This window comes from Hakea prostrata, chromosome 2 (genome assembly GCF_041222555.1).
Source record: "Hakea prostrata isolate BN-2017 chromosome 2, UWA_Hpros_2, whole genome shotgun sequence".
Lineage (NCBI taxonomy): Eukaryota > Viridiplantae > Streptophyta > Magnoliopsida > Proteales > Proteaceae > Hakea > Hakea prostrata.
In genome coordinates, this window is record NC_142601.1 from 63,270,211 (window position 1) to 63,281,823 (window position 11,613).

The window sequence follows — 11,613 nt, forward strand, 5'->3', positions numbered from 1 at the left end:
CAGTAGAAGTCAAGAATATAGTATTGAGTTGGAATTGAATATACGTACTGTTTTACAAGCAAGACATTTGACCGATTGAGATTCTGCTTGTAAGCCAACTTGTATGAAAGACTGAGGAAACAACAAACGGATATGTTAGCCTAAGGGAAACAATTTCTCCAAGGATCTAAATTGAAATGTAAAAAGGGTGCAGAATAATTTGAAAAGGAAATGGTTCTGACATTGAAGGGGTTCAAGGTCTTAACATCAACATAATGCAACACAAACTACCATGTTGCCAACCAATAACAAATAAATTATTTTTCTATCTTCTCCCTCCAATCAAAGCATCTGTAACAGCATTAGCTGAATTCTTCCTCTGGAGATAGTCAACATATTGCAATAAACCTTGAGTGGCTTCCATACAAAACCCTGTTACTAGTATCCTTCAAGAAAATTTAACTAAAAGAACCAGAAATAAGTCTACAGTGATGGAGGATACCCTCGATGAACACTAGATTTACACATTTTTTACATCACTAAATGACTTCCCAACAGGAGAACTAATTATTCAAATACCTAGCAGATATCTGCTTTAATTTTTTTTTCAAACATTTTGCTTCTCTTTCCCCAATCCCCCCCCAAAAAAAAAAAAAAAAAAAGGAGAAACCCAAAAGAAAACACTCATTATAAAAATACAGGAACCAACTGCAAAATTGGAATTCTGGAAACATAAGTCAATTGCTGAAGATACCTTTTAATTGAAGTGTCTTAGACATCAGACCATCATGCATCAAAGCACCCAAGGAAAGCAAACATACTCTGAAGTTCAAATAATTTTCAAGGTGATAGTTTCAATGCCCTTTTCGCAAAGTGCTAGGCTAATGAATACTATATCATTGTTTGTGGCTTGATCCTCTATTTTGGACCGTGAGTTGTATGTTAGAATCCTTTGCAATATTGTAAGAATATAGGCTCAGTTGACTAGGCGTCCAGTCACCTTGGTCACCTGCGGAGGTGCCTTGCTGGTGTCGCCTTGCATCCAGGCCTTCAAATGCCTAGGATCACTCGGACACTGTGACAACCACGAACATAGGCTAGATAAAAGGATAGTCTTTAAAACTAAAATAGACTACCAGTTTGGTGGTTAACCTGATTTTAAAAATCAATAAATAAAAAAACTATGCAGCTCAAGAGCTGGCTCAGTTTTGGGCCTCCTAGAAACCAGAAAACCATGCCCTAGTTTTAGGAATTTGTTTTATTTAGTATTTATTTACATTCCATTAGGAAATCGAACTTTTAAGGTGACATATATCAGTTTTAAATCAGCTTATTACTTCTTCAAATGCATGTAGTTGTCCCTTTTATTTCCATCAATAGTAAGTTATTTAATTATATACCCCCAAAAAAAAATTATTTAATTAATCAGGGACTCTCCATCTTACCCTGTGCAAAAATACAAATTAACTTATCAAGTACAGATTGCTATATGTGTTTTAGTATGCGTTTGGTAACGTTTCTGTTCTGAGAAACCAGTTCTTATGCAAAACCGTTTTTTAATGTTTCTATGCTAAAAGACCGTTCTTTACTTGAAAATGAGCGTTTGATAAATCCGTTCTGAAAATATTTTTAAAACACTAAATAGAATATGTTAGTGTTTTTTTTTTTTTTTTTGGATTGAAAAATAAGTTGGTGTGATATAAACTTGTTCTAAGGCTTCAATTTGAACCAATTTTATCACTTCCGTTCCTATTCTTTGATAAAAACATCTCTTTTATGTTCTGCAAAAAGCGTTCTTTAGAACACTCTTCTGACTGGTCCTTTCTTAAAGATCAGAAGAACGAACCATTTTATCAAACGCTTCTAACCCGTTCTTCCGTTCCCAAAGAACAGAAGAATGCCAGAAACGTTTTTTAAGAACGTTATAAAACGCGCCCTTAGTCACTCTGGACTACCTTCCAAAGACTGCTGGTCATGGAAGACTTATAGTGTGTCTTAACTTCACCCCTTTCTCTTTTTATGTATACATTGTAATGGCTATTAGCTCCCCAGAGTGTTTGTTAAAAAGAATGAACACTGCAATAACAAACCAGAGAAAAGAAAAAAAAAGGGGGAACCAAGGCAATGCAAAGATATAGTGTGGTTCACACTTCACAGACCAACTTGATGTGCAAGATTCACAGGAAAAGCTGAAGATGTCTTTACTATGTAATGGAAGAAAGTTACAATGGAGATCTCTCATAAACATCCAAAAATGGCATTACGAGCACTCATGCAAAAGCCTGAAAACAGCATATATCCCATGCACCAGCGCCTCAAAAAACCCCTTAACTAGACAAGTTATGACTCAGTTTGACCATGATGTTGTCAATATCACAAGTTTCAACACTTACGTCCATCAAAACATGAGGAAACCTAGCTTGGGACAGGAGAGACACTTATTCATGCATGGCTAATATCATTTAAGTAAATTTTTCATATTCTTTATGTCATCTATTTAAGATATTTTACTCATAAGAAAGCAAATTCAAAACGTGGGGACTCATCGCTTGGGACTAGGATAGACACTGATTCATGCATGCGTAATATTGTTTAAGTAAAATTTTCATATTCTTTATGTCAACTATTTAAGATATTACTCAAAAATAAGCAAATACCCACTATTTGAATCCAATGTAAGATTGATTTATATATATATATAAATAAATTAATTAAAAAATAAAATCAACCCTCAAGTTCAAGATCAAAATTTGAATTTTCAATGGTAGGTGCATTTTCAATGTTTAAATGAAAAGGTTTCCTCGAATCTGAAAACTCCATATTTCTTAAAATGTTATTACATGGCTAAAAACCAAAAGTGTAGTAAAATATTGATTTGTTTCAATGTCCAAAAAATATTTTGTTTTAAAGCATTTTGACAGCTTTCACGCATATACCAAATAAAGTTTGATCGGAACATAACTTCCTCAATCTAAATCATTTTTAAGTGATTTGAATTTTCTGGAAAGCTTTTAAACAAATTGAGGATTGCATAAATCTGATTTATATTGAGAGAGTTATGTTCTAGTCAAACCTTATGCAATGCCACGCCACAAGTATTACTTTGAGTATTCTTGAAGTGAAACTACTGCATGCATTGGGTTCAAAATGTCCCCCAACCCACCTCACCCCCCCCCCCCCCCCCCCCCCAAAAAAAAGGGAAAGACAACAAAAACAATTTGTGGACATCTAAACCATGGTTTGAGTTAGTCTAGAGAAAATCCCACCTTCCGACCATATTAGAACTTTACCCTGACCTGAGAAGTCCTTGCCATGCAGCTAAAAATTGAGGGTTTTGCTGTACTTTGTGTCGGTCCACTGAATTCATATTGTTTGGCCGTGACGTGTGAACAAAAAAACACATAATGGGATCCACTTCCCATGCTACACAGGTAAATATCAAGATAGAAATGTATTTAAATCATGATTGGACGAAATTATGGATCCAATAGTAGGTTTTGTAAATTTACAAATGGTTTAAAAATCTTATCAAAAGTTTTCACAGTTATTGGTAAATGTTTTGGAAACTATTTAGTATTCAACCAATGGTTAGGATTCTCAGGCTGTCTGGAAAACCAGGGTGGCAGCAAATAACTTTTTCCATGCTACGGTTCCACTATGCAACATCGCAAAGCAGAAGGAATTGATTTTAATAAACTAACCCCTTAAGGGGCACATCTTACACCAGTTTTGGTGTCCTTAATTACAAATATATGTAATCTGGAATTACATATCTTATTTTAAGCATTCTTCGTGGATCACAAAATGGATCCACCTTAGCAATCACAGCAATATTAATTTATAACTAAAAGATAGAGGAGGCCAGAGGAAGTCCAAGCCCATTCCATCCCACCCTCTCCTTCTGCAAGTAGGGGCATCTCTCCCAAAAAATTCGCAAACTATCTCTCCCTGGTATATGAGTTATAACTCTAGCGATAAGTTTGAAACACTGATCAAGATCCATGCTCAGCCACAAGCCAGCCTGAAACAACTCTCCATATTCCACATTGATTGTGACTGGAAGAGCAAGACAACTGCCAAAGCAAGATGCAGGCTAGAGTTTTTAAAAAGAATATTCTTTGTCCACATTAACATAGAAATTGGAAATAACTCTTGGTCTTTCAATTATTGGAGCATCTGTCTCATTAAAGATGTAACTTGTAACACATGCACTTCCATTAAGCACAAGTAAGTTATCACTGGCCATGCCAAACTATAGAACATATGACTCAATGGATTACACCTTTTGTACTAAAACACTAACATCAATCAATGTTAAACAATTGCTGGCATCATGAGAATTAGTAGGATCATATCAAATATATATCAGACCGGAAACATCCAACATTTATCAATGTATAAGAAAAGAGATAGGAGTTTTGTGCGTACCATGTATTGTGGAATAAGAGAGGTACCATATTTTGTTCTGAATATCCTTTCTAAACAAGCAACCAAAGTGCTTTCTAGACCAGGAACATCCATATTGCTTTGTAAAACACTACAAGTGCAGAGAGTAAAGTCAAAATATAAGTGCTTGTTTCAATATGATCTTCTTGAGAGATTTCACAAGAGAATAAGAGAGACAGATCAACAATAAGTATAATCCAATCTGTTCCAATTTAAATAAGGATAAGATTTGCCTAAACAAATCCCTTTTGGCATTCTACTCTACTTTGATTCGACCAGTTACTTCCAGGCCCTCAATTCCTTAAAAACACTTCCAGTCTGGGCATTTTTGGTTCTTTCCTAACCTTTGCATAACATAATACATGCACTATCTCACTACTACTTACTAGTGCATCTGCTGCCCTTCAGAAATGAAGGTACCATCTCTATTTACCCTAGCTTCTCCTCTCATATTTGTGCAACCCTCAAGTTCCCTTGATGTGTTCATATCTCAAAAAGAACTTGGGACTTGGGGGAGTATTTTCCAATGCTCCAAAATCCAGATCGTATCATTCAGTTTTAAAAAGGAAAACTGGAAATGTTGATATTTCACTCAGAGTCACCAAAGTAATGGTTTCCGAATTTGAAAGGATGTAAAATAGTCCTATATAAACAACCAAACTACATCAGCATAATCCAAAGGAAATTGCCCACCAAAGTTCCGCCTAAAAGCAAGATGATGAAGACCAAAGCATGAAGAAAGGGAGAAAACGATATTTTCAAAAACAATGTTATTATTCACATGAACAGTACCCCGGCTACTATTCATGTGAACAGTTGTAAGTCCTAGGCTCCTAGCTCAGATCATATGTGCTTCTATTATAGATTATAGAAGCCACAGATAGTGAGATGTTTTAGGATCAGTGGAAGGACTTCTATAGTACTCAAGACCAAGTTAGCTTCTATTTTGACAATGACGTAGTTTCTATTGTTGAAATACTTTTGGGGTTATGAGTTTCTATATAGTTGCTTAGCTTTCATTTAAAAGTTCTCAGTTCATGATTTGCAGTTTCCTTTTCAGGACTGTCTAGTTTTATAATTTATTGGGGACTAGGTTGGTTTGTACTTTGTAACCGAGTTATTATAGATAAGAGTATGAGGCCAAGCAAATCAGGACAGAGATTCAAGTGCAAAGAGTGATGATTGTCTTTGTGAGATGCAGCAACAGTGAGACATGGGGAGAGGCCTTGCTGACAGGATGATGGGCTGAGAAAGCTAATCTATCCCTTTGCTATTCTTTCTTCTTATCCTTTATGTTCTTCTTCCATATGTAGACCCAAAGCAGTAGGAAGAAAGTGCAATACAGGTTTCAGTTATAGGTAATTTGCTCTATGTTATTGGGTTATTGTATTGCTCTTGGCTGCAATCAATATCTTGCTAATTTTCCCTGGCTCGAGGCTGAGTTTGCATTAGTCGAACCGTTACCAGCACATGCAGGCAAAGATCCCCTGGTCCTTGCATATGGAGCTCACACAGAAATTTACTCAAGTAACCTAACACAGCACCGAGAGAGAAGAAATGTCGTGAAAACTCTTCCAATACACTTCCAAGGAGTCAAACACTCGATCCCCCCGCTGTGTACTGTGCTTGCAACCATTCACCTAGAAGCTCAAACTTTTAGGAAGTATTGATGCATACATCAACACAAATTCATAACGGCGTTTGCTGTAACAAATATGAGGGGCATTCTCCTAAACAAGTTAAAAGATTAGGAAGGATAAGACAAAGTATAATTATAATAGAGCTGGTCTTGGAGTAACTCAAATAAATGATAAGCTATGAGAAAGTCAATTGAGGTAGCATGGGCACGTTCAACTGAGGCCTTTAATGCCCCTATGCAGAGAAGCGATTTAATACAGATCGAAGGAATTAGAATAATTAGGAGTAGACGTAAGATAACCTTATGAGATGTGGTAAGAGAGGATATGCATAGCTTAGGCCTTGTATCTAGTATGCCTTTGATAGAGCTGATTGGTGGGAGGCAAGGATTCATCGTAGCCAATCCCATTTCTTCTTGCTGTTGTACTACCCTTTGTTCTAGAGTCGCCCAATCCATTCTATGTCTAGTTAAGCTTAGAAACTTCCTAACGAACAATAAAGATTAATCAATGACCATCAATTTAATGATTCAAACCACACTGGAACATATATGAGCGTTCGTTAGAATTTTCATGGTGCTGACAGACAACAGTAGGTTTTTTTGAGTTTCCTAAGCTATTACATATGATCAATTGAGGAAATTACCAAACTCAAGTAAAGAAGCAAAATCTGATTATTAGGACATACATTTGAAATGACTAAATTAAAGGATGGGTATCGTATCTTTTGCTGTCAAGTAATTAATACATTGACAATGCTGAATCTTTCAAAATGCAAATTTAAAGATGGCAATTTTCCTAGCCCCAAATATCTCAGATACGTATCACGTTAATTAGCTTCTGTACTGAATGATTTAAGATTCAAGACTCAAACCTTGTAAACATTATTATACTTAAAAAAGTACTATAGCAATAGGAATACGAGTATGGCCACCAGGACACCTTCGATACATTCCACCAAAAGCCCAATTTCCATGACATTAGAGAAGCAAATTTAGGTCAGTAAACCTTTTTAAAGAAATGATAAATAGATACAACCCACAAACTTCCCCTATTACAGAGTACCTCAAAATTGGACCAGAAGAACGATTAAGAGTTGAAATAGAAAATACTTGATTATCGCAGGAAGAGGAAACCGATCGAGGAATTCCTTCGCTGAAATGTCAGTTTGAAAACCTGTAAACCCGCCCAAACCCAGAAATGAAGTAAACAAATAATCATCCACTGATCGCAAAATGCAGAGCAATAACCGAAGAAACACCAGGGAAACCTATACCGGGGTAATATGCGAACTCTGAAGCTGCTGCTAGCAACTGAGTTGGATCCTGGATAGTGAATTCCTCCATGGTACCACAAGTGCAACTTTTTCTCGACGAAGAAAACGAATCTTGCCGTTTCGCGATGAATGAAGAACCCAACTGAAGTGTCCACTGCAGTTCGATGAAGAACAGAAGAAGACGAGCTTTACCGCTTTACGACTCAGCAATAGCCAACTTGAAAGGTCATTTCTGTAAGCCGCCGAAGCAGTATACGCTAGCACCTCTCTAGTCTCTCTCTCTCACCGTCTCACGCTTTTCCGCATATGTTTACCTCAAATTGCTTCAGTCATGCGAATTTAGGTAAAGCGAAATTTCGGACCATTGGATTGGAATTTTCGATCGATATTCAATCTCGAGCATTGAATCTCAATGATCAAGATCCAAATCTCGACAAGATCTTGATCCGGCGGATCGAAATTTATTGTTTGACTGCATTAAATGTGCAAGACTAAAGCACGACCCATATATTTACATCGTTACTCTCATACAAAATCTTGCGGACAAAATGCACTCATCCCGTTGGTAGGGTTTTGCTTAAATCCTACCTAATTAATGAGCAACATCTACAATCTATGGTCGAGATTGAAATATTGACGGTGCATTTCACAATAGGTTGAAAACCACTTTTGCGAAATGGGCGTTCAATTTTTATTATAAGCTATGTCGTATTGTGCATTAATTATGTAGCACTAAAGCATGGCCCCCCATGGCCATGATACTAGCGTGAGTGGTCCCACCCCGTGCTCCCTGATGTCCGTGCCACTTACATTCTATGTCAGGCACCATTTGTTTGTTGATTATAAAGTAGGGTGGAGAAAAAGAACAAAAAAAGAGAGGGAAAATGTTTGAAAACATCATTTTTCCTATGAAATCCTAAGTATAGCTTGTTTGGTGGGATGAAAAGTTAATATACAAGTTTCATTATTTTTAGGAAACTTGCATGCTGATGTGATATGCTAAGGGTTGTTTGGTAATAAATATTGGTGTTTTTTTGCCTAAATTGACAATAATTAGTTTCTAATGTGTATGTGTCCATTTTCTCATTTCACCCTATTGAAATATTGTTTGATGTGCATAAAACGTTTTTCGTGTTTTTGTAGAGATAGATGAGAAGAAGATTGATTGAGAGTTGAGTTTCAACGAGGAGATGAAAGACATTGGCTTTATGCATTTGGTGTTTACATCGTAAATCTACACTAATACTCTCATTTAATGTTTTGGCAAGCCTTTTGGTTAGGCCTGTAAACGGACCGGATTCGGCTCGGATACACCAGTATCCGAATCCGAATCCGATTAGCAAATCCGCTATCCGAATCCGAATCCGAATCCGGCAAAAATTTAGAGAAGGCATCCGAATCCGAATCCGAAACTTTATCGGATATCCGATAATAATCCGATCCGATAAAATATCCGATTATTGATTAATAATTGTCCATTTTTTACATTTTTTATTATAAATTTCTAATTTCCAATTACCGAATACCGCTATCCGAATCCGATTACCGGTATCCGAATCCGATTATCATCTATTTTTAAAGGAAAAATGTTAAATACTTTACTCTATCCGGATAAAAATTTATCCGGATATTATCCGATCCGATAAGCAAATATCCGAATCCGAATCCGGTTGCTTAGCGGACGGATACGGATATTTTCCGGTAAGAACATTTTCGGATACGGATACCATTAAACGAATACGAATGCGAATTCGGAAGCGGATTTCGGTTATCCATTTACAGGTCTACTTTTGGTCCATGTGTGCCCCACATTTCTTATCAAAAGTGTGCCCATGCACGATCTAAAACATGCCAAAACACCTAGTTCCTACTCTGCTCATTTTGGCCAACTAGTAAACTTTACCAAACAAAATATAAACTGATGTGGTGCCCAAAATGCTTACCAACACAAAAATCAGTTCCAAAAGACTGAAAAGAGCATCACCAAACAACCCCTTATTTTATCAACCATTATTATTTTTTTTATTCTACTAAATAAATAAATTGGATAGAAAATATATTAAAAAATAATAAAAATAAGATTCACATTTAAAAGATTATTATAGTTTTTTTCTTCTTATTTTTTTACTACGTATGAGCATGTGTGATATTTCGGTCCATATCGCTAGTTCGCTACCCAGTGAACAGGTCGAAATGGCGAAATCTCGCCGATATTTCGGTGAGATTTTGCCCAAAAATAGTTAGATTTTGACCCACATTTTGAGGTATTTTTGGCAATTTTGGATCTATCCCGATCTGATGTCAATATGTAATATATTTGAATTATTTTATATAAACTCTTTCATTTCAGTTATCTTTTGTAGCCACATTTAACATGTTTCATTATGAGGCCTAAATCCTTCAAACATAATTGGAAAGACTATCTGATGACCTTGAAGATTTTATTACAGAGTCTCTTTATAATTTAAATTGTTTTAATAAATCATTTAATATATATACCAACGGGGTTGGTCCAAGTGGTAAGCAACTTGGTCCACTTAAGCAAGGTTCCGGTATCGAAACCTTGTGGATGTAAAAAATCACCGCTGGGAGACTCACCCACCACAGCCAGGTGTGCGACCCGAGTTAAACACCGGATTAGTCAGGGCAAAGCCTTGGAACCGGGGTTGGCAAAAAAAAAATAAAAAAAAAATCATTTAATGTATATACTCTTCCCTAACCATATTTGGCACGAGACTTTTGAGGCCTAAATCATTGGAATATAATTAGTATGATTGCTCATTAATGAAGATTTTGCTATCAAATGTTTTCTCAATTTGAATTATTTCTATAAGTATTTAATGTAGATTATCATCCATAATAACATTTGGCACATTGCATTTTGAGTTTTGAATCATTGTGACATAATTGATAAGATTGTTCGTTGACTCTAAAGATATCGCTATAGAATCATGAGAGAATCACATAAAAATTCGCAAATATCGATATTTTGACGATATATCAGTCAATTTGGCGATATATCATCTATTTTGGCGAGAAAAAACAAGATATCGCCAAAAAACCAGTAATATCTCACAATCTCGAATGTCGGTGTCCGTTTCAGTTCACCATTCACCAAAACGGTGGAAATTCAAATGGTTGTACCTTGTGTATGAGTCTAATATATTCATTTTTTTTTCGTGGTCTTTTTTCTCACCCTAGCTAATCAAATGAGCAATGCGTATAGCAACTAACAATCATTGATGAAAAATTCACCATTCGTTCTATTATCTTCATCTGAATTTTGAACCCAAAGCATATTTCAAAATTTCACCTATGTCTATGTGTGTCATCATTGGCTAAACTAGGCCTCTGGTGGGGTTCCATTGATGGGGCCAGTGTTTGCATTGATAGTGCACATGGTTAATGCTTGTATAGGTCGCACTCAATAAAAAGTCCAATATTGTGTAGCAGAGGTGCTAAGTCGCCGCTACTGCATCTAGGGGTGTAAATGGATAACCGAAAGCCGCATCTGAATTCGCATCCGCATTCGTTTAGGGGTATCCGAATCCGTCCGATTATTAATAGGATGCGGATATGGTATACCCCTTTCTTACTGATTATTATTCGTCCGATAAAATTATCCGATTAAGTTACTTATTTAGAATGATTATTATTATTTTTATAAATTTTACCTATGATATGTGACTATTTTTCTATATTTTTTACTAAAATAAATACCAAAATTGTTAAATTCTTAAATTTCAAACCTAGCCCTCACAAATAAAGGTAAAGATGTAAAAAGGTAGTCGAAAACTTGTATTCAATCTATATTCATGTCCATTTGGAAGAATCTACTTAAAAAAATAATTATCCGATTATCATCCGAATCCGACAGAATCTGTCCGAAAACCGATAGGATATTATCCGAATCTGTCCGAATATAATAGGATGCAGATATGGATATACCACTCTCCGATCCGAATTCGGTCCGTTTACACCCCCAGACTCTGCATCCCCTAAAGAATTTAGCGAAAAAGAAAAAAAAAATCCTTGTAGCTAAACGAATGGAATATTAATTTTTTCATTTATCCAATAAAAGAGAATATTCTTTTTGTTTTTGAAAGTAGAAACAAATCCATGTGTCACGTATTTTGAGAGTCAGACCACGTGTACACAAGTGTCAAGTGTCAAGTGTCAATGGGAGCATAAAGTGTCTTATCGAGTCCCACCGTGCAACTATTTAATAAACGAATCCGCGTGTAACGCCTTCTCGCTAACACGTGCACAGTGGAG

General features: G+C 36.0%; 1 protein-coding gene across 1 annotated transcript in view; it reads right to left on the minus strand.

The window, feature by feature from the left end:
• Window positions 1-7,612, minus strand: part of LOC149025606 (ARM repeat superfamily protein) — a 41,455-nt gene extending 33,843 nt beyond the window's left edge. The window contains exons 1-4 of the mRNA XM_089145805.1: window positions 7,339-7,612; window positions 7,175-7,238; window positions 4,408-4,516; window positions 49-111 (exon numbers count right to left, since the gene is read on the minus strand). Coding sequence (XP_089001931.1) covers window positions 49-111; window positions 4,408-4,516; window positions 7,175-7,238; window positions 7,339-7,408 — 306 coding nt within the window. The 5' untranslated portion in view covers window positions 7,409-7,612. The remainder of the gene's footprint in view (window positions 1-48; window positions 112-4,407; window positions 4,517-7,174; window positions 7,239-7,338) is intronic.
• Window positions 7,613-11,613: the final 4,001 nt, after the last annotated feature.